Raw genomic sequence first — 21050 nt, 5'->3', positions numbered from 1 at the left:
CTGGGACCATCATCATCATATATTCAAATAATCAATGCGCATCTCTGAATTCTGGGGTTTTCCCTTTACTGGGCCTTTGCAAAGGGTGTGGACAAGTTCAGTCTGAGGGTGCATTCACACCATTTGAGCAAGATGAAATAAACAAAAATGGAAATGTTTTTCAGAAGTTTGTTTCATTTGAAAGCACAGGAAAGGGGTTGGTGCCGTTACTCAGCTGTTTCAAAGGACGGTTAAAATTTGAATTCTGTGGATAATATAGCAATATAATGTGCTATCGTTCTAAAGTTTTCTTTGGGCCTTTTGATTTTTTCATTTTTAATTAAAAAAAATTAAATTTCTCTTTAGCTTGGAAATTGAAGGGAATTTATTGAAAGAGTCGTTGATAATGACTGCTGTCCCGGAGAGGTCACAGAAATGGTTCTAGACTTTGGTGTGGATTTGGGGCTGAGGACAAGGAGATGTAACAAGAGTACAAGGGGCAATAACGCTTCTAAGTCTTTGAAATGTAAATGAGACAACGCACCATTGTGAGGAAAGTATCAGAGGCGGGGAGTGGATGGCATTTGAGTTTGGGCGTTTTAGTTTTGTGAACAGGTGTTTAACCAAACTCCAGTCAGGCACGCAAGTACCTGGGAAGAATTTGCTCCCTTCCCAGAGTCCTAGACTCAGGAAATATTAAAACGAAGTCCTGTGATGAGGAGTCAGCTTTTTAAATAATTTTTAAAACTTAGAAAGGTTTAGAAAATAGAGATTGATCTCAGAAGGCAAGCTCTGGGTGTCCCCACTTCTGTCGTCTGCTGTCTGCCCGGCAACCAACCCAGAGGCCCACTGGGAACCTCACCACAGTGCATGTAGTTTTTCTTTTAAGGGGAATAACATGTAAATGTCACAAAGTAAGAATGAGACACTGCAGTCTTGATTTCTCTATTTCCTGATCTGCTTGAAAAACAAAAAGTGGTTTTAAATGGACTTTAACCTACACACTTACTAGGTACTTGCTGAATACATAAAAAATGATTAAATTCAAAATTTTTACTTCATGAACTTTCAGTGTTAGACATATAAGTTCACAAATAGTAATGCTGTTCAATAACTACATAGTATATATTTTTCTACTATGTTGGCTTTTTAAATGTTTTAGAGAAAAAAATCCAAATTTGCACACGTATTTCTCAAGTCATCTACGGATGAGCTCATGCAACTACTTCAAAACCGAGGCAAAACAGACTGAAAATTTAGGGGTACAATTTACTCAAAAATATTTAAGCAATATTTTAGATCTACAATCTTGTTCTGTTTTTCTAGGTTAAGCCCTCTCTAGAATTGCTCTCCTATGGTGTCTTATATATATTTTTTAATGAAAAAAACAAAACAAAGAAATAAAGAATAAAACCATTGAAACCAGGAAAGCATATAACCTTCTAAAGAGAAAACTAAATAATTGCTATTGTATATATTTTTCAAATCTTTCATATCTTCTGGAAATATCTTAAAATGTCAATGCTATACAGAATGATAAAATATTTCTCTGAAGAAGGAATAAGATCAAATATGCCATCATCACTATAGTACTTAAGACAAATGCAGCTAGAATACTGAGTTTGGGACTTTTCTATGTCCCCCCTCCCCACTCCACCCCCACCTTCTCCCACCCTAAGAATGTCAAGAATTTGAACTCCCTGTTCTTAAAGGGAGAGGGCATTAATTAACTCCAATCTGTTCATGAAGAGGCGAGGTGTCGACCCCTGAGACATTAGAACCATACCCTAAAACGTCCCAAATTTAAGATGGCAATAGATGATGATTTACTTTGGTGCCTCTAAGGTAGCTGAAAACAACATCGGAATTGTAGATCAATCATTAGGACCCAGTAAGATCTCCATTTGCATTTCAGTGATTCTCGACTCCTTTATTTCAACATTTAGCTTTAGGTTTAAAATATTTGCTAAGAAAGCAGAAAGGTGATTAACAGAGATTTTAAAATGTGTGCCATAGTTACACATTCGGTCAACAGAGGAAAAGGAAACTATACAGCGTAAGTTACAAAATGGTTATTTCGTGTTTCGCAAACATTCCAATAAACTCTCCATGGGGGTATTATTCAATTCGACAGTAGAAAAGCAAAACAGAAATGAACTCAAGAGCCAGCCCAGCTCCTTGACATCTTGCAGAGAACCGCGAGGAATCCCTCAGCTGCAGTCCGCCTGGGAACCTCAGAGAGGACATCTTCCCATTTCTCCTGCGAGACTGTTTACTCGAGGTGCACAAGGAAGAGGAAGCCGCAGCTCACTCAGGGACCACAGAAGTTACTCCCACCCCAGCATAAGTGCCTCTGGGCTACATGGAGGGCTCCGAAAAGGCCCAGTTTCCCAAAGGAATAAATGTGGATGATCTGGAGTTTGCATTATCTCCTAGTGAATAACTTAACATGTTCGAGTGTTGTTTCTTGTTAAACTCCTTTTTCTTAAATTAGCTAGAGCTACCAGGTTCTAGAAGAGCATGGCCACTACTTTGATACGATGTTATTGGGTTGTTTTAAAATATTTTCACTTTATTAGTATTTGATATTATTATTCCAACAGATTAGATTAAAGGCAGTGATCACTAACACAGAACACAACAGAGCTAACAATTAGCCAGGCTGCTCCCAGGACCAGGTCTGTCCGGCCTAAGGCGCTGACATGCACGTGGTAGCTCATACACTGCTACCCTCAAAGCACAGACTGCGGGAGGAGTGAGTGAAACGATAGATGCTGCTGTGCCCTTAGAAGCTATTTAATAAATATCATCAGAAAACAAAATGGAAAAGAAGCCCTCCGGAGCACAATCACCTTAGGTCAACTGAATGTCATCTATAGTTTATTCAACCAAAAATTGAGAGAGAAGGAAAATATTAAACAGAAAAAGCAGATCTTAACACTAGCAGTAAATAAATTTATACAACGATTCAGTCTGTATAATATGATGAAATAAATCTACATCTTTTCTTATTTTGGTGCTTTGAATTATACATACAAACAACAATTACAGGGACTTGATCACGCAGCATGTAGGCCTGGAAAAGGCTATCTGAAACCCTCGATGGCAAAATGTGAGTGTTAACACCGATTGCCCGAACTCATAGCATTTCCTAAGCAGAGGCCCACAGCTTTGAACAAATGATTCGCCTACAACTTTTTTTGTTCTTTTTTTCTTTTTTTTTTTTTCTCTTTTTTTAATGCATCAAACACCTGTGGCCAGTGATAGGAAACAAAACTGGCAGTTTGTCCATTTGGACATCGGACCCAGTTTCTTCTTAATTTCCATCCTTGATTTCCCCCATCTTCCTTAAAATTCCTGGCATCCTTTATGCGTTCCTTACAGCTACCCAGATGCAATAAAGTCTTCTTCAAATGTACAGTATTTCTTACAATATAAGTTATATGCAATGTTCGGCATTTTTTTTTTTTTTCACAGCACTAGAGAGACCCTGTTAAATAGGGAATATGAGTCTGAATGGCTTATTCACAAATGGGATCCAGATTCAGTGATTGGGAATGCAGACACCACAGTGAGCTCCTCGGCAAAAGTAGCAAAGATCATTTTGTCTTCTGCCTTCAAAAACAGATATCCATCAGTTCTCGATTTCATGATATGCTCCTGCAAAAACGCATGTAGAAGGGGCTGGAGGGACTCTCGCCCGGAGACCTTTAAGCACCGAGCAGAGAATCTAACCCATGGCGGTAACCATACTGGAAGGGTGGTGAGGTCCAAAGGAGAGGCTGGACGGCGGGTGCATCGGCGTCGGGGTGGTCAGCATGTGGCTGGAGTGGCTGAACGGTGAGATGTGGCTGAGGGAGGACATGTGTCTGGAGAGGGCAGCAGGGTTGAAGGAGCTGCTCTTGGGGAAGTCCTCCAGCGTGTCATGTACCTTTTTGCACTTTTTGGATTTGCTAGACATTTTTCGGTTTCTGGTCTGGATGCCTTCCTTCTTCATAGTCAGGGGTCTGTTAATCTAAACAAAGATCAATTTTTTTTTTTTTTACTTTTTTGCTGATTCTGAAATGGTGCAGGTTTTCACACCCCAACACAGGTTCCTTGACTGCCCCGGCTTAGGGATCTGCTTTCTGGGGGCCTCTTTCTCCCACCCCTTCCTGCCTCCTTCCCGGGACCCAGAATCTCATAGGCTAGGTCTGTAGCGGAGTTCTGTCTGCCTGCCTCTATCAATTCCAGAAACTGAGAGATCATAGGAAAGGTGTTCCAAGCAGAGATTATTAATTATGTTCACCCACATCCGTCATTTGGGGAGAAATTTGCCTCAGGGACCCCTGTGTTCCCAAGGACCATATTCTAGAGACACGCCCAATATGACTGTATTTCCCTAAAATAGAATTATGTGTCTTACACCATTAGAATCTCCTTAGAATGCTTCATGAGAATGGAGGCAATTGAAGAATCTTCAAGGAGAAAATAACATTTTGTCTACTCATCTGAAACCCATGGCAGGACTTGAAAAGCACTGCCAAAGCAATCAATCTGAAGCATTTAAGTCCATCGGCCTCGAGAAACTGGGGCTGCACCTTGATTCAAAGTAAATTGTGGCTGTCTCTACTCTACCTGGGCTTTTTACAATGAGAGGTGCTGCCTGATCTTCCTTGGGAATTTGTATGTTCTGGGGACATATGTTAATACAACTTGTCTTTCCAAAAGGTCCCCTCTTGCCCATGTCACAGCAACTGCAATGACTGAAAACTGCAATTTCTACCTAGTCCTGATGAACCGTTTACACCCAGACAAGCAGCTAAACCACTGACCAACAAGTATTTAATAACCACTTCGGGGGTGCAAAGTACTGTGCTAGCACGAAAGTAATCTCATCCTAAAAATCGAAGACCAGGAATGAACTAAAGAGACAGAGGCAAGAGCCTACTTGAAAGACCCCAAGTCTTCAGCCTGAGACAGTATACCACCCCTCTTCTCTCCATAAGACTCATTTGTTTTGTTTTCAAAATACATTTGCTTTGGAGGGTGGGGTGAATCAAGAGAGGGGACATTACAAAGCCTCAGAGACCACTCCACCAAGAGTCTGAATCAGATTAACAGCAATGGCAGTCATCTGTCCTATGTAGCAAATCACACATATGGCTATGTTTCCAGAGAAATATGCCAAAGCAACACAAGGAGTGAAGGTCAGGGTCTCAATCATTCCCGACTCTTCGGGGGAAACAAATCCTCTTCCTCTAAGGTCCTCAAGGGTAGGGAAGAAAAAGAAGATTCTGATGATTCCAGGATCTACCTGTTTGCTCCAAAAGCGAGCAAACAGCAGCGAAGGAAGAAAGAATTTGAACAGCCGAGAGGGAAAGGCCACTGGCCATAGTTCTGGGAGCAACAAACACCCAGCTTCCTGGGGCTGAGCTGGGAAAGGTCCCCGTGGAGGAAGATAGAGCTTCACCCTGGAGCTGAGACCTGACTTTCCCCTTGTGCCAGGAAAGCAGCGTGAGTGACAGCAGAGGAGCTAAAAAGGTCGCTGCCAAAAGGACATCTCTGGGTTCCTTCTTCAAAGTTATAATCAAGGTAAAGGTGCTGCCTACAAAGGTGATAGGAATCTACTGTCACATCAAGTCTTCCCCCAGATAATGTCTAGACACACAGCTCTTTACCCCGATATCTAGATTCACACAGCCAGATATCTAAATATAATATCTAGTTACACAGATAGCCACGCAAACCCAGATAACTAGTCCCAACACCACCTAGATACACTGATACTGAGATAGGTAGTTATCTAAACACCTAGATAAGCAGAAAGGAACTAACTTATGGCATACATATACAGGTATCTCGATGGGCAGAACAAAACAACACAAAAAGAATCTTAATAGATTATTATCTCTCACTGTTAAGTACACATAAATAACCTTTTTTTGTAAATTCTTACTAAACCAGAGAAGACAGAAAAACCACTCTTGCTGATGAGCAAGTTTCTCTTCCACTGGAGCCCAGCCATGAAGTGGGGAACTAATGAAGACTAGGGAGAGAATGAACAGTGAAGAGGGTTCCTGGACTTTTCTTTGATTAGATGAGAAATTCATATTCTTCAGAAATATTTTTCTTAAATGGGATATAATTGGGATTTTATTTCACCATGGCTGAGGAGTCAAAAGAAATGTATAGCTGGTTAATTTCCCATAATTCCCATACTGTTGTGGAAATAGGAAAGAATACATAAACACACACAATTCATTGCTTTGAATTGAACTTCTAAACTGAGAAAGCATTTACTCTCCACTGGTCCCTGTTAGTCCTGATGCGTCCCAGGAAAGCTTCTGCTACTCTGAAATCGGTCCTGCCTCTCCCACTTCACCAGCATGTTCCCTTGTACAAGTACTTGCTTCCTTAAGTCATAATTCTTCAAGTAAACTGGAAATTAAAATAATTTCTGCCCTATCTACCTCATGGGACTATGTGAGGTTCCATTATACTCAGGTAACATGAAAGTTATTTGAAAACCATAAACTACAACCCCAAAATAATGTTATATGCTGTGCAGATGACTGGGTTAGCTCATAAATTCTAATGCCCCAAATCTTCCAGATTTTAATCACAAATCTACTTATCTCCACTGCAGTGAGCGAGTAAATTTCCCCAAGTAAAAACAGGACTTGAGCTTCAATGCTGATAAATGCATACAGACCACAGAGCGGGGCTCTGAGAGAGAACAGACTGTAGGAGGGACCCTAGTTCCATCAGTGCTGGCCCTTCTCGGGCACCGTGTCAAGAAGAGGGACAGGACTCCAAAGGCAGGGCGAGGAGTTTTGCAGGTTCCCTGGGAATCTCATCAATGTAGTCCCAAAAGGTTAAAAAAAAGACAAGGGTGTTGGGGTCACCCGGAGAAGTTCCCTTGTGACTCAAAAAATTTAACCAGAAACGCTTCCTCCCCAACCCCCAGGTATTACCGGGTAAGAAGAAAGGACTGCCAGGATGGCTGCGAGTGGAAAGCTCTGCCCTTTCCCCGTTCAGCCCCAGACTTTGCCACAGTCAGATTGGCTGGGAGATTTTAGGAAAATCAGACAGAGCCAAAGGAGAGAGTGAGAGCAAGAGGGGAATGACAATGCTGTCTTTGGGACTCAGGCAAACTCCAGGCCTCATTAGGTCATGGTCTGTCAGCCACAGCTGTCTGGGGAAAAGTTTGTTAAGGTAAAGACATTGCAACATGGGAGGTCCCCAAATTAAAAGGTCTGAAATGACGGAGCTAAACCCAGGTGACTGACAGGCAGTTATCATCCTGCTAATATGATACATAGAAGAAGTGTTTCTTTTCCATAGTAATCTCTCAGACATTTTATCTCATGGCTTCTATACAGAGAATCCATTTAAAATTCACAGTACAGAGTAAGCCAAGACTCTTGCCCCTCAGTAACTGAATCTCAGTCCTCTTCACTTGAGGAATTTGTGTGCCATGGATTACAACTCTAGTTACTTTTCTCTTTGGCTCTCCTCCTTTTTTTTTTTTTTGTTTGTTTTTTTTTTTTGCCATAAGTATAAACCACAAAGAAACATCCAAACATAAATGCTGACTTTTTTTTTTCCAAGGGGAAGATTTTTTCCCCTTAAAAGCCCAGACAGTCCCAGCACCCACGCTGGAGGGCTGCATTGCAAGCAGTGCTTTCTGGTGTTCTCCGCACCTACTAAGAGGGCTGGGATGTCCTGTCTTTAAACTGTTTGCTCTCAGCAAGGCTACACTGCACAAAGCAGTTCCCTGCCCTGGGTCCTGCTGCATTGATTATCTGAGGGCTGTTGTTTGGCCCGAAGAATGGTAATGCAGATCGAGAAGGGGGACTAGAAAGGGGAAGGCTGTGCGTGGGGCATTGTCAGCAAGGCAGGCCGTGGTGGCTGGTCCCCATGACACTTACATTGTGGAGCTTGTAGTAGAGCCCGCAGGCATTGCAGACAGGATCCCCATTGGCATTCCTTCTCCAGAGGGTGGTAGTGGTGGTTTGACAGTTTGCACAGGACGTGCCTGCCCGTCTTGCTGCCGACTGGGGAGGGGGGAGAGGGGAGGGGAGAAAATCAAAACAAATGTAAAATGTGTTTTCAGAACTACAGAGACAGACTTAAAAAAATTATCATTGAAATCAAAACTAGCAAGTGGCCCACATGAAAGTAAGGAAGATCCCCAAAAGCAGCCTCTAGAAGAAAAATATAGCCAATCCACCGGCAGACAAGTGTGTCAGCCTGTAGCCAAGTGGTCAGAATTTAGCTGGCTCTGCTCCCATGTAGAATTCGGGAGAATCAGAAGGCCAACACCATCCCCTGAGTTGATTTTCCCCCTATCCCTACCAGATGTTTAATGTTTATGAGTGGCGATTCTGAATTAACCAGACTAGTCTGGGTACCAGGTTCCAGTAGCCTCATTCTCCAGGCCTACAAGGGCTCTTTTTCAAGTGATATCTTTTTCAGATATCACTTCTTGGGAAGGCTCCTGGCCATCGGTTACTAAAGGTAAAGTAAGAACAATCTTCAAAGCATCAAAAACACTTTATAGAGCCCAAATAAAGACATGCTGGCTTATAAAGAGAACTGAGTGTGAACAGAATAAGAATGTCTGTGCATGTGTGAGGTTTGCACTGATGGGAGGTATAATTTAGGAGGCAACAAGCAGGACACCCGAAGTGAACAAGACCTCAGCAAATTTGCAGCCATCCTAAACTTACACAGCCCACGCTTTCAGACTTGGTCACCCTTAGACTTTGTCACTCATGGTGACAGCCATCTTAATGCTCTTTAGGTGCCTTGTAGTTAATGAGACAAACTATAAAGAAGAAAGGAATTTTGGTCTTCAACAGGAACATGGCCCCTCCTCCTGCTCTCATTTCATTCTACCTTCTGGAAATTAGGTATTTTTTATTTTCTGTTCACAGAGCACAATAGTTGCAGGTCAAATGTCAGCCTCAACTTGAATTTTAATTACTTGATTGTGTCACTTGCCTTCATTTCTTTTAACAGGGAAATTCGTCTTTCACTTTTTTTGACACACATTTATAAGGGAATTATTCTCTCTGTCTACATTGTAAAAAAAAAAACCCCAAAAACTTTTGAAAAAGAAATAGAGTTGGGTCACTTCTAGCATCCACCTGTCTCAGCTCCCCACCCCACCCCCCACAACATGGAAAGAAAATTTGAACTACAAAATTACTCCTGCCCCTGAACTCGAAAATATTCCCAAAGGCAAGAGGCAGAAAAAGTAATTCAGCTAGCTTGATCAGAAAAAACTTCTGTCATGGTTATAAAAGCATGGGACAAAAAGGAGAGGAATTTCCATCAATATTTTATCAAGCAAAATGTTGGGCCAAAGATCCAAAGTTGTCAGGTATGGAAAAACCAGTGGCAATTCCGAATTAATCAGACTGATTCCTTTCCTTTTGAAGCCACTAAATTGTTCCACAGATACGCTCCTCCATCCTACAGGCTGAAATAGTAGAGCCTCATTTTTGTAGCAGTAGTAATTCTTTATTTTCTGCATTCTAAGGAACTGGACATTAAAAATAACCCTTATCTATCATAATCAAAAAGGCTTTATTTTTTGGCTGTCCGTTTTGAAAATAATTCACTACAGCCCAAGAGCACTGTCTCTAACCCTACCTGCCTAATTTATGAAATGTGATAATTTAAGACTTAAATAACTGTTTCTTCTGTACTCTTGGGAAGAAAATAGTACATTAAATCAGTGCTTAATGATTTTGACAATTATGTTATTATGTGATTATTATTATCTTCCTGCACCTTTTTTCATTTAAAAGAAACACCCGGATATAGTAGACTAATATCTACTCAGGCACCGGATTTCCCAGCCCAACTACTTGGGACTGTATCACAGAAGTATATGAAGCCAACCGGTAAAATTAAAGCTCTAAATGACGAGGTTCACAGTGCGTCCTTTGCAGTGTAGTAACAGTTTCATAAATAGGAGCAGACTCAGAATACATCCCCTGTCTATAGACTCTATGCAAATTTCTACAGAACCTCTCAAAGCCACACTGTTTGGGTCACTAGCAGGAGATAAAGTACATTAATAAAGCAAGCTGTTCAGCTGGTTGTTAAACCTATGAAAATCCCAGAGATACTGGGAGGAGAATTCTATGGCTCTTCCCTTCAGTCTTTTCTCTTATTTCCTGCTTGAGTTTATTCAATGTTAGATATGCATCTGACAGGGAAGCTAGCTACATGTTAGACTGGGTGGTCGTCAGTGAATCTGCAAAGGTGCAGGAAGGAAAATAACAAACTGGAGAGACAAAGCTGCAAAGGAGGAACAGAAAATATAAGAAAAAGAGAGGTTCTGGGTACTCAGAAGTCAAATGCATCTAAGGGCTTAAAAAAAAAGTCCTGATTGTGCTCCGAGTGTCTCTCAGGATGGAGCATATGAATTCTATGGAACTAAAAATATAAAACCACCCAGAACAGATGAGTAAGACAGAAAAGACGGCTGAAAATGTGACAGCCAATGAACTCTAGAACCAAAAGTAATTATTACTCAGAGTCTAGAGGTTGCTTATGAAAGGTGAATGAAGACAAAATTATATAAAATGCAAGTAGAGCCTCCTATGCAATCTGCCCAGACAGAAGAAACCCCAAGAAAATGTCAAATGTACTCTGGCTCATCAATCAGCCCATACTCGGAAACTTTACTTCCTCTTTTTCCTTCTTTACTTTTACCTTTAAAAAAAATCCCAATTATAATAGTACATAACTTATTTTTAACAAAAAGGTTTTGTTGTAAGGTTTTTCTTTTTGTCTCTTTTACTTTTTTTTTTTTTTTTTACAAAGGCCAGGTTTTGAGTGATTCAGAGCATTCTTTTGCGGTGTGATCATATTCATTCTGTGCTAACACCTCCAGTCATATTTTTTTCAAACACATCTTGTTCTGATCCGTTCAAACATCTTGACGTTTAGGTTAGGGAAGCTGAGTTGTTGTTTATGAGTTATCTCCAGTGCTCAGATATCCGGCAGCTTTTTCCTAGGAAGTTAGCTTTGCACATGAGAGAAAGGAAAAAGAAAAAAAAAACCAAAGTGCATGGGGACTGGGAGGTTGAGAAAGCTGGAGAAAGGGGCAAAGATGAGAAAGAATAAAGCCTAGAGACCAAGGATTGCCAAAAATTAGTCACATGGGCACTTCCAATCCTAGAAAGTGTTTCCTTCTTCTGAAGAGGATGTGAGAGGTGTTGAGTTGCACTAAAATCTACTGGGGAAGACACATAATTCTTTAAAAAGAATAGAAAGGATTTGGATTTTTCCCCCTTAGAATTTGATGGCTACTTCCTCGTCAATTAATCAGCCTGGGGAAGATCCTCTCCTCCCCTCTCTACATGGTGAACGTCATCACCACAAAAAGTATTTTGATCTCTTGACTGTGGTTAGAGTTATCATTTGCCAAGCCTGCTTTTATTTGTCTGCTACATGCACTTGCTATTCAAGCTGGCCCAAGGTTCCGAAGACAAGTTGACAAATGGACTTCTAGTTTTCCTAATAAATACTTGGCAGTACCAGGTTTTCTCAAGTATTTTTGAGGGTCAAGAAGTTTAAGAAAGAAAAAAGAGGGAGGGAAAAACTAGCACCCTAGCAACAGTAGTTCAAAGGGGTTCTAAGACAAAATATTGGGTGACACTAAGAGGCAAGCCACGAGTCAGACCATTTTTTCCACAGGAATTACCTTAGGAAAGTCCTTACTTGTGAAAAACTCCACTGGGTTCAATGTCTGCAGCCTGCGAAATCCTGTTAAGTGGCCCCGTCAGTCTTAAGTCATTGGCACACGAGATTCATCCAGCACTGAGGCTGTGATCACTTCCCAGAAGCCCACTTCTATCATTTCAGGACCAAGTTCCGAGGGGGTACCCGTGACATTTCATCCTCATACTATTCAAGTTTCTCACTGTGTCAAACAGTGTTTATCAATGCATCTCAAATCAGTGACCCTGGTGCTGTTAAAGCACTCCTATTAGCGAATAATTTCAGATTTGATAACCAAGAAGTCAGCACCCTTAAAACTGTGGTAAGTGACTTATGAAACATGGAGAGGAAATAGAGAGAAAGCTTTTCTGTATGTCTAATTTGAAACAAGAAAAAGGGGCGGGTGGGGGGGCTTCTATCCCTAACAAGCTGACATGATTTTGAGCTGTCTTATTAATTTCCTGCAGAAAGTTCTCCTTCCTGGAGAGAGGAAATGAAAAACACCAAATGGTTAGTGTTGGATCAGTGCTTCCCAAAGACAACTCACCAGCCTTCGCTTGGGTTTAATAAGGGGTCGGTTCTGTCCATTCATCTTGTGGTAGAGCCCACAGGCATTGCACAGGTAGTGCCCGGTGCCATCTCGTCGCCACAGTGGGGTAGAGGTCGCCCCGCAGTTCACACACTCCCTGCCTTCTGGAAACAAGATTACACATAAGTCACTTATGGAAGGAAACAAAAGCAGAAAAGATGACAGTGCACAGAACCAGGGGATGACAGTCAAATGGAGAACTTCTTTTCTCTCTTCTCCCTCTTTCAGGGACCTTTCCCACCCCCGTCTCCCTTGAAAGTGGCTGCTAGGCTGAAAACAGTTATTGGATGGCCTAACCCATACACAGAGCAGTGGCCATGAATGTACTGCAAGCAGACCCTTGTTCTGGGCCAACCCAGTGTCGAGGACTGAGGCAAATTTCAACTTGTAATAGTTCCCTGAGAAAATCCTGAGCCCCAGACATGCAAAGGCTAACATTCCATTCATTTCCCTCAAAGGAAAACAAAAGTGACCCATTCTGGTCACTAGGTCTGTCTATACAAATTGACTAAATAATAAAGATTAGGATGGGGAGAAAGGGAAGATGAATCAACGGCAAGATAGATAAACAGATAGTAAATAGATGAATAGATCAGTCAATTGGCTGATTGATTTCAGTGGCAAGGTCTTTAGATTTTACTTCCAATAAAACTGTAAATGTTCCAGGCTGCCAAGTAATAATAGATGAAGACCGAGCAGGGTCCACTCACTTCCCCATCTTTTTTCTTCTAGAAAAGGCCAAGGTTTTCCATAGTTCCCCAGCCTTTGTGACAGGGACTGAAGTGCCATCTTTAGGCAAGAAACCTGGAGATCTGGAGATGTGGGGGGAGGGAAAGGGGCAGGAGAGTGGGTTGAGAGAGGCAGAGTGAGGGGCACAAGATCAGAAAAACAGCCCAGTTAGGGAAGGGGGTGGGGAGAGCGCTTGGTCAGCCCATTAACCACAGCCTGCCTGCAGTTGCTCTTTCTCCAAAAAGCCAAACAAACAAAAATAAACAAAAACCGGCCAGGCAAGGTTAGGACAGTGTTCACTCCAGGGGCAGGAGAGTGAGCCAGACCCACCTCCAGAGGGAAAGTTCCAGGAGGGGATCCCTCAAAATAACCATCCTAGCACATAGAGTACTTTGCTTACTGATTGCTTTTCAACTTCTGCAGGAAGACTGTTTCTAGGTGAACCTGTCCCACTGTTGGAGGGGCCGCTCTCCCCACCTGACCGCCCTGAAATGGGACCTCCAAAGGAACATCCCCTCCATCAGGAGGGGAGCAGGTCCCAACCCTGAAAGAGTCAGAGGAAAACCCAACAGGGTACTGAGGAATCTTGATTCTCACAGGGAAGGAGGGTAAGGCTGGCCTGGGGGCTGGGGCCTATTCTGCCTTTGGAGACACCCCCAGACCAAGTATGAGGGAATCAGGGTGTGGAGAGCTTACACCCTGACCTATGCTTTTCTCTCCAGGGGCAAATTGGGAGAAGGAAAAGAACTTTTAGAAATGGAAGAAGGTTTTGCCTCCTTTCACTTTGCAGTCCATGCTAGTGCCGAGTTGTTTTTGTTCACTTTGTTTTTAAAAAAAAAAAAAAAATTAAGGAGTTAAGAGAGATGTTATTGTTTCTTTTGCTCCAAATTTACAAAAAAAAAAAAAAAAAAAAAAAAAGGTCCTTAACCAAGGGTCTACACAGATCCTTCCAAGAACCCCTGTGATTATCTACAGAAGTGTGCTCTTGGTGTGCGAAAAGGACTTTATAGAGACCCAACAACTTCCACTGGTCCTCAAAAGAGGCTTTGGACTGAATCACAGCCAGACACCTTTCACTGGGGTCCAAGCCCATGGGCTGCGGCCAGCGGATATGGGGGAGGCATGGAGGAATGAGGAAGAGACGCATAGGCCAGGAGATGCCAGAGGCTGCCAGAGCCAGGAGGCAGGCAAGCCCCTTCTGGGGACAGGGATGCTGGCCTGGCCTGGCCTGGCTAGGCTGAGCATTCCCCAACCTGCCAAGACAAGGGCCTCTCAGGTTCCCGACCATTTTGTCCCTTTCCTACTTGGGCATCGGCAGAGCTGGTGTGAGGTTTCGCCGGCTTCCTTCTCACCCCAAGAGCTGTGGCCCAGGGCTGGCTGCCCTGCTCCCAAACACCTTGGGCTGGGGGATCTCCCAGCCTGATGAGATTAGTCTGATTTCCTCTCCTTTGTCAAGCAGTGGAGAGGATGACAGCTTCCTTTTCAGAGGGACCTCCAGAGCTAGCAACGGTTGCTTCTTCAACAAGGCGCTGCTCAGTAGAGCAATTTTCTGTCTTGATTCACTCCACAAGTTTGCGATTACCTTGTGTGGGTTTTACTTTTTTTTTTTCCCTTCTCTCCTTGTTGCCTCTAGTCTGCGACTTCAGCAAACGGCCAATTTTCCTAATGGAGGCCCCGACTATCTCCTGCTTTCTCTTTCCTTCTCCTCGCTTACTGCCTGGTGTGAGCAGCTCACACAGACACCTCTCTCTTAGGTGACAAGAACCACAAAGCTGCGCGGCCTCTTGACATTCAACAGCCATTTTCAAACACTGCTTCACCTCCTACTGAAATCCTGAAACTGGGCTGAATGGCAGGGGTTGGGAGCAGGGGCAGGCGATTGTGAGGAGGAAGGTAGAGTGAGATGCACACAGGAGGGGAGCTAAGAAATGGCCATTTGCAAAAAGGCTCTGTCTTTTGTTTGCAAAGATATATCCAGGGCGCCAGCACTGGTTAGAAAAGCAATAGGTGCCTTAACCACAGCTCAACCGTTTCGACAACCCTGTCTTCTCTTGTCTCCTCCTTTGGCAAGTGCAGAGAAGAGGTTAAAAAAAAGCAACCACCAAAACCAAGAGAATCCCCTCCTCAATAATTCCCACCACTTCCACCCTCTTTACACAGAAGAGAGTCTAGAAACTTCCTCTCCCTGCTCCCACACTCCCAAAAGTCCCAGCTCCCTTGCTGCCCAGGTGTGCTTGCCTTGGTTTTTTGACTGTGAGAAAGGAATAAGAGGAGGAAGTAAAAAGCCAAATTTAAATCACCTCATCTCTCCCTCCACCAAAACATAAAATAAAATAAAATAGGTATATGGGTACCCTGATTCTGGTTTGGAGAAACCGCAGCTCACCCCCAGCCCCCTCGCAAATGTTCACGTTCAGAGTCTTAAGGAAAGAGGTGAGAGAAGGAAAAGGCCAAACTGACTGCCAAGGCCGAAGGTGTGTTGGGGCTGGGGGGTGGGGGGAAGTCAAACATGGAAATGAGGGCAGAGAAACCAGAGGCTTTGGAAAAAGCACTCTGTCCCTTCCCCTACACACAAATCGACACACCAGCCTCAGAGACCACGATCTTCCCCCAAAACTTTTAGCACTACCAGAAAAGAGAACTTAAACACAAAATCCCATCACTACCTCAAAATGCACAGGTCTGCTTTCTTTGCAATCAGCCCTCAAGCCTTGATCTAATCCTGGGTTTTCTGCAGAAAGCTGCACCCCATTTCTCTCTAGAACCCTACGCTCTGCGCCAAGCGCCAGTCCCTGACCAGGCGGCCAGGCCACTCTCCGGGCCGCTGTCCCTCTTGCTCTTTCTCCAACTCCACCAGCAGCCTACCTCCCTCTGCCGACTTTCATGTACTGAACATGCAGGTTTGAGTTTTTCTGTCAGCCTAACCGCATCCGGACTCTATTAAAGTTCCTGGCGCGGGATAAACAATGCAACTGTCGCGTGCAGCAGTCTGAAAATAATTGGATTAGCTAAAACATATCAACTAAATAGAGACAGTCCTGCCCAGGCAGTCGGAGTGAATGTCACCCTGGAAAAAAACCCTGAAAACTGATCTCATGGTCACTGGGTGCCCAGAGCCCTCCCTCATGAGTTTTCTAAACCGGGGTTTTGCCAGCTCTGTTTCTAGACTGCTCGTTGCGCCCATAAACGACAAGTGGTTTCTCATCACTTCTTTGTATATAGAAACTCCACAGATAGAGGACAGAGGCAAGATAGGCAGAATGGACCAGGACAGAGTTGCCCACCCTGAAATGGACACACCCACCCAAGGAGACACAACAGTCTTCACAAACTCATCCCTAAAAACATAGCTAAATCTCATCTCAAGAGAATCCTGAACTTTCTGATTCAACTGCTTCAGTTAGAAACAAATTTGGTGGTGGGTTATTCCATTTTTAAAGAGAAAGTATTTTGTGTGGGTTGGTGGGAGGCGTTAATGCAAGTGTCTGCACCAAAAGAATAAATAAATAAGCAGTGCTCTGTAAAGACAGGGTGTGCTTTTTGGAGAGAGGGTGAGCAGAGGAAGCACAAACACACACCTGGGGATCTTTTGCAGTCCTTCCTACCTCCTCTGGCCTCAGATGAATAGAGGACTATGTCCTGGGACACCTCCCTGCCTCTGCCTGGGCTGCAGGTAACTGGCCCTGTCTACTTTTGATTTACATGCAGCCATTTCCCTGGGACAGAGCCCGCCTTGCTCTCCCAGAAGTTACCATGAGGGCCCCCTTTTCCATGCAAAGAATATGTGGGCTGCTTTTGCAGGGTCATGCCCACTGCAAAAAATATATACACACTTTATTTATACATGCCTGTATAAAGGGTTGTCCTCTGTTGACTGAATGACCCTGTTTGAGCTGGGCCAAGAGGAATAGTCAAAGGGACTCAGAGGCCAGGAAGGGTCAGAGGAGGAACCTGTGTTTGTTTAGGTTTCAGGAGGTTTCGTTTTAGCATTAAACACTAAAGAGTTATTCCCTTGCCTTCCATTTGGTCTTGGAAACTGACTGAAGGTTACTGGCAGAACCCAGAAGTTCCCCCAGCAGGCAGGGGAGGGTTTATGTTTGGGTTTGTCTCTTTCCTTCCTCAGCTCTTTGGGGGTTAAATTAGATCCCACTGCCCCTCTGCTCTGATGACTGAATGAGAAGGGACACACCTCATTCTTTGCGGTTAGAATGGGAAGAAATCAAATCTCAGAGGGGTCTGGAGCAGCACCTACTGGAGTCAGTCTGGACTCTCCTTTCCTTGCCATGGATTTAGGAGAAATAAGAGGTGAAGGAGGAGAAGGGAGCCCAGACGAGAGCAGGCGCCTACCTGTGCTGGATCTTGCCTTGGGCCTCGACTTGCACCCAAAGCCGGTGGGAGAGCCTCCCAGCAGGCTGCTGGGAGGGAAGAGTCCCGAGCTGTATTCGGGGACGTAGGGCGGGTAGGTGGTGATGGGATGGTGTGCAGAGGAGGCCGCCCCTCCCAAGGTGGTCATGCTGGCCCTCGAGTGCGATGACTCGAGCTTCATGCTGTCGGGCAGCGGCACCTGGTACTTGATACACTCCTTCTCATCCTGCCGGCCTGAGCCGGCTGAGCCTGGCGTGGACAGGGACGGATCCGGGGAGACGTCCTTCGGTGGAGTAGGCGGGAAGGTGAAGAGGTGTGGGCTGGAGTGGCCCGCTGACAGGGAGGAGGATGAGGCCGGGGGATAGACGGAGAGGGGCCCCGGGGAGCCGTGGTGGATGGACGTCTTGGAGAAGGGGCTGAGGTTCCAAGGTGAAGCGGTATGGTGGCCGCCCAAGGCTTTGCCGCCATCCAGCCAGGGCAGGGATCCATGCAGCAGCGGTGGGCGGCACACCTGGCTCCCTGCAGGAAAGGGCAAGAGGCAGACATGCTGGTGAGAGCAGCCCTGAGGCCCCCAGGTCACTTGGGGGTTCTCCCCTTCACCGCAGCTTCCCTGTCAGGAAAATCCCAAACACGGACTGGACCTGGGCGCTGGTGCACTCTCTCCATTCCAGGCAATGTCGTAAGTACTTTGGCCACCACATTCTTCACCCCTCTCCCCCACAAAAATGTCCCATCAAAGTCCGCAGAATGAAGGGCCTGTGTCTGACACCCAAGAGGTGCTGCGATGGAGTGAAGAAGGGCCCTTTGGCCTCTCCACATACACTTTCTAAATCACATCCCCTGAGACCCCTCTCTAGAACCTGACTTGATTTATTGTCTTCCTTCAATGGCCTGGGTGCCCCATCCTAGACATAATCCCGGCCAACCTGATAAGAGTCCGGCTGTGAGTGATGAGGCCTGAAGGGGTGAGCCTGGCCACACAAGCACTCAACACCAGGAAAATCCACCTGGTCTGGAGAGAGGCCAGAAGCAGTGCCCTGCTCTGGGTGCCCAGAGCAGGAAAGAAAGGGCTGGGAAAAGAGGGGAGGGGGGCTTCTTAGGGTTATTTCCACATAACCTTACTTCAGTGCTTGTTCATAAATGGCAAGGCCTGAAATGGGATTTGCAGGGACTTAGACTGCTGGAGAAAGTTTTCAAGGCTGTACCCTGGGATGCCTTTCTCACCCTCCCAAATCCTATAGAGGAAAATAAACTTAGACCCAGATGTCCTCAAAGTTGTGATTCCACCGGTGTGATAAGTTAATGTTCACCCAAGCTCCTGACACACAAATTTGAGTTCATGTGTGTGTGTCACTCATACAGTTTGAAGGCGGCCATAACCCAAATAAGTCCATACAGTCTGAGAGGGGGAAATTTAAACTGCAAATTCTAATCCACACACATTGATCTTTTAATTCAGTACCTGCCTCAGCTTTTGACGTTCTATTTTAACCATTAAGAACAATACTGAAACTAAAATCTTAAGAGAGAGGAAGGGGAGGAGAAAGGAGGGGAAGGAGAGTTCTCTGAACACCAAGGGTCAAGATTCAGATTATGCAGGAAGTAGTATAGTAAATAATATCAAGTCTGCATTCACGCATTTCCACCTAACTGCTGATCTGCACAGAACAAGGGCAAAGAGCGCCCCATCCGCAGAAACAATTGTTTAAACCTGGTGACAGCAGGGCTGAGGACGCCTGCTGCCAGAGGGGCTCTGTCATCGGAGCCACCCTCCGCTCTAAGTAGGGGACCAGGGCAGACCTCTGTGGAGGGAGTTGGGGGGGGGGGGGGCTAAGAGAGCCTCACATTTTCTCAGCATAGAACTTTGCTACTATTTCTTCTTTTAAAACACCCGTGCCCGTCAGAAGCGTTGGTTTACCCCCTGACTACACAGGGCTGGGTTTCTTTTTAACATTTCGGGACTCCCAAACTTCTCAAGGTGAAAGAGAAAGAAAAAAAAAAGGTAAGGCCACTGTAATCGTTCCTCCATGAAAAGAAATCCTGGTAGATCCTCAGCCTTCTCTGGGAGCCTAATGGACTGTTGTAGGCCGGAAAAGAGAGTAAGGCCAGAGTTGCAGGAACAGCGATGAGGCAATCAAAAAGCAAAGCCGCAGGAAAATTCTGTGCAGCCGGGAATCTAGGAAACCGCCCATGTCTCGACCTTAGGACTGTTGTCTTCCCATCAAAACCCGTTCAAGCACCAGAATCCCATTCCTCCTAGCCCAGAGGTAGCCAACCTGCCCAGAAACCTAATGCACTAGCTTTGGGGAAAGGTCAAAATAAGGGATGTGAAGAAAGACGTCTCGGGCCTTTCTGGAAATGTGCTAGCTGGCAGAAGGAACTACCGGATAACTGGAGAAGCGAAGCCCTTTGGAAGAAGCGAGTCTGAGCCGGGTTGAGCCGGCGTCGGCAGCCAGCTAGGAGGCTGTGGCTGCGGAGGCAGAGCCTCGCTCCGGGCGCCCGGGCCCTCGGAGGCCCCCGACCGCGTCCGCGCGGGAGTCAGGACAGCAGCCCTGCGCCCGCCAGGTGAGCGCTAGGCCCCAGGCACTCCAGCCGCGGAGAGGCGCCTCAGCGACTGTTGTGAAAAACACACTTTCATGACGGTCGAGACGGCTTCCTCGCCCATTTCCGGGCCCCAGTTTGTGTGTGTTGTGTGTGTGTGTGTGTGTGTGTGTGTGTGTGTGTGTGTGTGTTTCTTTTTATTGAAACACTAACTGCGCTTGGGGCTTTTGGCTGGGTCTCTCCACCCCTGGTCCCTCCCTGCCTTTGGGACGTGGGGCAGCGGGGGCGGCCGCGTAGGGTCTCCGCACCCGGGGTGGGCTTACCGTGGTGGGTCGGAGGATACCTCTGTACCGTGGCCCTCACGGAGTTTCCGTAGTAGGACGGGACGTGGTTGCCTTGACTGTCGATGTTAAAAAGTACATCCACTTCCTCGGGCAGGGGGTACTGCGCCGGGTCCATGTAGGAGTGGCCGAGGCCCGGGTGGTGCGTGTCCGGGTGCTGCCCGTTGAGGACCGCAGGGTGGTGGTGGCTCACCCAGCGCGGCTGGTCAGCCGTCACCTCCATGGCCCCGGCTGCGCTCGCGCCCTCTCGCCGGGCCCGGAACCCGCGCGTGGAGAGGGAGGGCTGTCGGTCTGGGCGGTCAGGAGGATGGGGCTCCGAGGTTTTGCAGGTGAGCTGGCTGTCGGAGGAGCGGGATCGTTCAGTAGTGGAATGGGGAAGGTGGGAAGAAAAGGTGAGCAAATGAGATGTTCAAAAAAATCTTTTGAGTGGTAGCTTAGCAAAGAGAAGTGGAAGAAAAAAGAAATTCCAAAAAACAAGTACGGAAGGATAAAGGGAGGCCAAACTGTAAAGGGGGGCGAGGACAGCTGGGGTTCTGCAAGTGAAGCTCCTCTGCAGCGGCTCCGAGGCAGACTGAGTTCCTCCTTAAGTCACCTGCAAAGGAGAGAAAGGGAGACCTGGATGAGCTCCTAAGTACCTTGGCACCTGAATTTATGAAGTGGCACCACCTGCCCTCGAGCCGCCGGCCCGCGCCCCTAGACACGCACACACGCGCGCACACGCGCGCACCTCCTACGGAGCTCAGAAAACCGGGGTGCAGCCGGGGAGAAAACGACTCCCAAGG

General features: G+C 45.7%; 1 protein-coding gene across 4 annotated transcripts; it reads right to left on the bottom strand.

Moving 5' to 3' along the window:
• Window positions 1-1888: 1888 nt before the first annotated feature.
• Window positions 1889-20616, bottom strand: GATA3 (GATA binding protein 3). 4 transcript variants are annotated; one of them, XM_090266492.1, is made up of 5 exons: window positions 20251-20616; window positions 17369-17905; window positions 12251-12396; window positions 7893-8018; window positions 1889-3994 (listed from the first exon to the last, which is right to left on the bottom strand). In XM_090266492.1, exons 1-5 carry the CDS (start codon window positions 20489-20491, stop codon window positions 3710-3712), a joined length of 1335 nt encoding a protein of 444 aa, XP_090122618.1. In that variant the 5' UTR covers window positions 20492-20616; the 3' UTR covers window positions 1889-3709. The 4 variants fall into 4 exon arrangements, with proteins under 4 accessions (XP_090122618.1, XP_090122619.1, XP_090122620.1 ...); XM_090266493.1 differs by having other exon boundaries at window positions 12251-12393; XM_090266494.1 differs by having other exon boundaries at window positions 3873-3986.
• Window positions 20617-21050: the final 434 nt, after the last annotated feature.

Source organism: Furipterus horrens, unplaced genomic scaffold (genome assembly GCF_987537825.1).
Source record: "Furipterus horrens unplaced genomic scaffold, mFurHor1.1.pri manual_scaffold_2, whole genome shotgun sequence".
In the NCBI taxonomy this organism is placed as follows: Eukaryota; Metazoa; Chordata; class Mammalia; order Chiroptera; family Furipteridae; genus Furipterus; species Furipterus horrens.
Note: the sequence above shows the minus strand (reverse complement) of the source record. Positions and strands in the feature narration are given on the sequence as shown.